The sequence below is a fragment of the Nerophis lumbriciformis genome, linkage group LG03, assembly GCF_033978685.3.
Source record: "Nerophis lumbriciformis linkage group LG03, RoL_Nlum_v2.1, whole genome shotgun sequence".
Lineage (NCBI taxonomy): Eukaryota > Metazoa > Chordata > Actinopteri > Syngnathiformes > Syngnathidae > Nerophis > Nerophis lumbriciformis.
In genome coordinates, this window is record NC_084550.2 from 33,186,501 (window position 1) to 33,192,500 (window position 6,000).

The window sequence follows — 6,000 nt, forward strand, 5'->3', positions numbered from 1 at the left end:
CTGACTGTTGGCAATAAAAAGTGCCTCTTGACTCTTTTCATTTCTGCTGAGCGTGTATGCCATCTTACTAAAGTAGTCAAAGTAACAATCTGAGTTGTATTTTATCAATGCACCTAAACACGGAAGTAAAGATCCTCCTACTAGCGCGGTGAAAAATAGTCATTTCTTGTCGGAGAACAACTTGCCCTGGCTTTGAATCTGACATTTCCATAAGGTACCTTTTCTTTGTCCATTTCTGCTTGCTATTTTCCCGCTTGTGGCTCATCACTAACTAGTCAACGCAGACACATTTTCCCGTGCTACGGAATGGCCCGAGGGTCAGAAAAACCTAAACCCAAATAGTTACGTGTGTGTTTTTGTGATGTGTGTGTTAGTTCCATGACCTCCTGTCCCAGACCACGTGCACCCTGGGCCAGATGGACCCTTACACCAGTCGCTCCATGGACATGTTGCTGCCCCTGGCGGAGGCCGACCGGAGGCGGCGAGGAGGGGACCAAGACTGTAGCGTTTCTCTGCGTTCCTACTGTGAGAGGCCGCGCTCTGTGGTAAGTTCTTAAAATTCTTGACCTTCTCCTGGGTCATCCAACAATTGAACACTTCGATCTTCTTCTACCGTACATGTGTAAGGAAGAAGTCATACCAGTGTCGATGATGTCATGATACCAAGTTGTGTCGTGTCTTTTATGAATTGCCATTAATCCCAGTTAATTAGTTGTGTGAATGATTTAAAATACATTTATTAAAGAACCCAATATTTTGACTGATCACTGTGCTGCCTTGCAGGTAAATATTTGCAGTTAAGGTAAACATTGCACGATTAATCTGCATTAATACATGACTATTGGGATAATGTTATGTGATTAATTATATATATATATATATATATATATATTATATATATATATATATATATATATATATATATATATATGTATACAAACCCCATTTCCATATGAGTTGGGAAATTGTGTTAGATGTAAATATAAACGGAATACAATGATTATAAATAAAGTTGATTTGATTTGATTTGCAAATCCTTTTCAACCCATATTCAATGAATTCACTACAAAGACAACATATTTGATGTTCAAACTCATAAACTTTGGGTTTTTTTTGCAAATAATAATTAACTTAGAATTTCATGGCTGCAACACGTGCCAAAGGGCATGTTCACCACTGTGTTACATCACATTTTCTTTTAACAACACTCAATAAACGATTGGAAACTAAGGAAACTAATTGTTGAAGCTTTGAAAGCGGAATTCTTTCCCATTCTTGTTTTATGTAGAGCTTCAGTCGTTCAACAGTCCGGGGTCTCCGCTGTCGTATTTTACGCTTCAAAATGCGCCACACATTTTCGATGGGAGACAGGTCTGGACTGCAGGCGGGCCAGGAAAGTACCCATACTCTTTTTTTACGAAGCCACGCTGTTGTAACACGTGCTGAATGTGGCTTGGCATTGTCTTGCTGAAATAAGCAGGGACGTCCATGAAAAAGACGGCGCTTAGATGGCAGCATATGTTGTTCCAAAACCTGTATGTACCTTTCAGCATTAATGGTGCCTTCACAGATGTGTAAGTTACCCATGCCTTGGGCACTAATGCACCCCCATACCATCACATATGCTGGCTTTTGAACTTTGCGTCAATAACAGTCTGGATGGTTCGCTTCCCCTTTGGTCCGGATGACACGATGTTGAATATTTCCAAAGCAATTTGAAATGTGGACTCGTCAGACCACAGAACACTTTTCCACTTAGATGATCTCGGGCCCAGAGAAACCGTCAGCGTTTCTGGATGTTGTTGATAAATGGCTTTCGCTTTGCATAGTAGAGCTTTAACTTGCACTTACAGATGTAGCCACCAACTGTATTTAGTGACAGTGGTTTTCTGAAGTGTTCCTGAGCCCATGTGGTGATATCCTTTAGAGATTGATGTAGGTTTTTGATACAATGCCGTCTGAGGGATCGAAGGTCACGGTCATTCAATGTTGGTTTCCGGCCATGCCGCTTACGTGGAGTGATTTCTCCAGATTCTCTGAACCTTTTGATGATATTATGGCCCGTAGATGTTGAAATCTCTCAATTTCTTGCAATTGCACTTTGAGAAACGTTGTTCTTAAACTGTTTGACTATTTGCTCACGCAGTTGTGGACAAAGGGGTGTACCTCGCCCCATCCTTTCTTGTGAAAGACTGAGCATTTTTTGGGAAGCTGTTTTTATACCCAATCATGGCACCCACCTGTTCCCAATTAGCCTGCACACCTGTGGGATGTTCCAAATAAGTGTTTGATGAGCATTCCTCAACTTTATCAGTATTTATTGCCACCTTTCCCAACTTCTTTGTCACGTTTTGCTGGCATCAAATTCTAAAGTTAATGATTATGTGCACAAAAAAAAAAGTTTATCGGTTTGAACATCAAATATGTTGTCTTTGTAGCATATTCAACTGAATATGGGTTGAAAATGATTTGCAAATCATTGTATTCCATTTATATTTACATCTAACACAATTTCCCAACTCATATGGAAACGGGGTTTGTATATGTACATGACCTATATGTATATGTACAGGTAAAAGCCAGTAAATTAGAATATTTTGAAAAACTTGATTTATTTCAGTAATTGCATTCAAAAGGTGTAACTTGTACATTATATTTATTCATTGCACACAGACTGGTGCATTCAAATGTTTATTTCATTTAATTTTGATGATTTGAAGTGGCAACAAATGAAAATCCAAAATTCCGTGTGTCACAAAATTAGAATATTACTTAAGGCTAATACAAAAAAGGGATTTTTAGAAATGTTGGCCAACTGAAAAGTATGAAAATGAAAAATATGAGCATGTACAATACTCAATACTTGGTTGGAGCTCCTTTTGCCTCAATTACTGCGTTAATGCGGCGTGGCATGGAGTCGATGAGTCTCTGGCACTGCTCAGGTGTTATGAGAGCCCAGGTTGCTCTGATAGTGGCCTTCAACTTTTCTGCGTTTTTGGGTCTGGCATTCTGCATCTTCCTTTTCACAATACCCCACAGATTTTCTATGGGGCTAAGGTCAGGGGAGTTGGCGGGCCAATTTAGAACAGAAATACCATGGTCCATAAACCAGGCACGGGTAGATTTTGCGCTGTGTGCAGGCGCCAAGTCCTGTTGGAACTTGAAATCTCCATCTCCATAGAGCAGGTCAGCAGCAGGAAGCATGAAGTGCTCTAAAACTTGCTGGTAGACGGCTGCGTTGACCCTGGATCTCAGGAAACAGAGTGGACCGACACCAGCAGATGACATGGCACCCCAAACCATCACCCAACCATGCAAATTTTGCATTTCCTTTGGAAATCGAGGTCCCAGAGTCTGGAGGAAGACAGGAGAGGCACAGGATCCACGTTGCCTGAAGTCTAGTGTAAAGTTTCCACCATCAGTGATGGTTTGGGGTGCCATGTCATCTGCTGGTGTCGGTCCACTCTGTTTCCTGAGATCCAGGGTCAACGCAGCCGTCTACCAGCAAGTTTTAGAGCACTTCATGCTTCCTGCTGCTGACCTGCTCTATGGAGATGGACCCGCGGATAAAATCTAATTTTTTTTTATTTCATCCGCCCGATCCGCGGATAATCCGCGGACTCCGCGGTTGTGCCCGCAAACCGCGCATCTCTAATATACATATACATATATATATATATATATATATATATATATATATATATATATATATATATATATATATATATATATATATATCACGTTGACCCTGGATCTCAGGAAACAGAGTGGACTGACACCAGCAGATGACATGGCACCCCAAACCATCACTGATGGTGGAAACTTTACACTAGACTTCAGGCAACGTGGATCCTGTGCCTCTCCTGTCTTCCTCCAGACTCTGGGACCGCGATTTCCAAAGGAAATGCAAAATTTGCATGGTTGGGTGATGGTTTGGGGTGCCATGTCATCTGCTGGTGTCAGTCCACTCTGTTTCCTGAGATCCAGGGTCAACGCAGCCGTCTACCAGCAAGTTTTAGAGCACTTCATGCTTCCTGCTGCTGACCTGCTCTATGGAGATGGAGATTTCAAGTTCCAACAGGACTTGGCGCCTGCACACAGCGCAAAATCTACCCGTGCCTGGTTTATGGACCATGGTATTTCTGTTCTAAATTGGCCCGCCAACTCCCCTGACCTTAGCCCCATAGAAAATCTGTGGGGTATTGTGAAAAGGAAGATACAGAATGCCAGACCCAAAAACGCAGAAGAGTTGAAGGCCACTATCAGAGCAACCTGGGCTCTCATAACACCTGAGCAGTGCCAGAAACTCATCGACTCCATGCCACGCCGCATTAACGCAGTAATTGAGGCAAAAGGAGCTCCAACCAAGTATTGAGTATTGTACATGCTCATATTTTTCATTTTCATACTTTTCAGTTGGCCAACATTTCTAAAAATCCCTTTTTTGTATTAGCCTTAAGTAATATTCAAATTTTGTGACACACGGAATTTTGGATTTTCATTTGTTGCCACTTCAAATCATCAAAATTAAATGAAATAAACATTTGAATGCATCAGTCTGTGTGCAATGAATAAATATAATGTACAAGTTACACCTTTTGAATGCAATTACTGAAATAAATCAAGTTTTTCAAAATATTCTAATTTACTGGCTTTTACCTGTATATGTATATGTATCTGTATATGTGGAGCCAGTGCCATGCTGCAGTGAATATGCATCATGCCTGCAGAGTCACATCTGTCTGCAGCCTGAGCCAGCCAATGCTAACTCAATCTAGCAAGTCCATTCCACACGTGAACAAGATCCGGGACAGCATCTCGGTCCACTGTCATGAACTCTCTGGCTCTTACGTGATGGGCCGCTTCCTCCTGAGGTGAAAGCACTAAGAATAACTCTGCGATCAAACGGGACCATTCGCTAAAGGTCAACGAGCGCGGCAGCAATACAACAACAGTCAGGCGTGCACAACTGAAGAGGAGCATCCAGCCAGAAGAAGAAAAATGCTACTTGACTGCACGGCTCAGCAGTCGGCCATCATGAGACATCCACAGTGGGCGTGGTCACCAAGTACTGCTGACCTCCCACAGAGTCCGCGTCTGACTTGAACCTCAGTTCAGTGAGCAACTACTGTGTTTTTTTGTCTGTAGGACCGTCAGAGTGAACGGCACAAAGAATCTCGTCTCAACCTGCGGCCGCCCAGCCAATCTGCTACCTACGCCACCGTGTCCGCTTGGCACCACCAGCCTGAGAAGCTCATCCTGGACGCCTGCGGGTACGAGGCCACTGTAAGTCACTGCAGGCCTAAGTGCACCAAATCAGACTTTTTGCATACCCCATTCTTGTTTAGATTGCTAGTCCAATGTGTTCTTTATCAGACTCCTTTTAAAAGCGCACAGGCCTCAATTCGGCCCCAAAGTGGCCCGGTTTACACTGGACACCAAATCAGATTTGTTTCGCCCTCCAGTGACACAGATCACATTTTTATTGCCAGTCTAAACGCTCCCAAGTGCTTCAAATCTCATCTTTTGGCATCGGATTCCGGCCACATCAGGAAATATCCCAATATGATCTTTTCCAATGTGACTTCAGTCAAAGACTACATTTACACTGCAGACCAAAGTGTCCCAAATCTAATTTATTTATTTTTTTAAATCGGATATTTTCCAGTTGTCTGTTGACACTGCAAGTAAAATGTCATCTTTAGCAGACTCCAGTGTTAATGCACACAGGCCCCAATGTGGCCCTAATGTGGCCCCAATGTGGCCCTAATGTGGCCCCAATGTGGCCCCAATGTGGCCTCGGAGTCACTTGCATGGGCACTTGGATAAAGTGTAAACAAAGAAAGTTGACTGAATTCCGTAAACCAACAAGGAAGTCGCTACTACTACAAAATAAAATAAAAGTCGCCACACCTTAAAATGTTTTTTTTTTTACGTACAATTTTTTTTTAAAGTAATTTAATGTATGAAAGAATATATATAGTGTAATATATTTGGAAG

The 6,000-nt window shown here is 42.2% G+C and overlaps 1 protein-coding gene and 1 long non-coding RNA gene across 7 annotated transcripts in view; one reads left to right on the top strand and one right to left on the bottom strand.

Moving 5' to 3' along the window:
* anks1ab (ankyrin repeat and sterile alpha motif domain containing 1Ab) overlaps positions 1-6,000 on the top strand; it is a 136,033-nt gene that overhangs the window by 74,371 nt on the left and 55,662 nt on the right. For all 6 annotated transcript variants that reach the window (XM_061937594.1, XM_061937575.1, XM_061937585.1 and 3 more), the window contains 2 exons: positions 375-545; positions 5,149-5,286. In XM_061937594.1, the coding sequence (XP_061793578.1) occupies positions 375-545; positions 5,149-5,286 (309 nt within the window). The remainder of the gene's footprint in view (positions 1-374; positions 546-5,148; positions 5,287-6,000) is intronic.
* The window catches only part of LOC133583446 (uncharacterized), a 43,615-nt gene that overhangs the window by 17,707 nt on the left and 19,908 nt on the right, over positions 1-6,000 (bottom strand). The gene's annotated exons all lie outside the window — the stretch shown is intronic.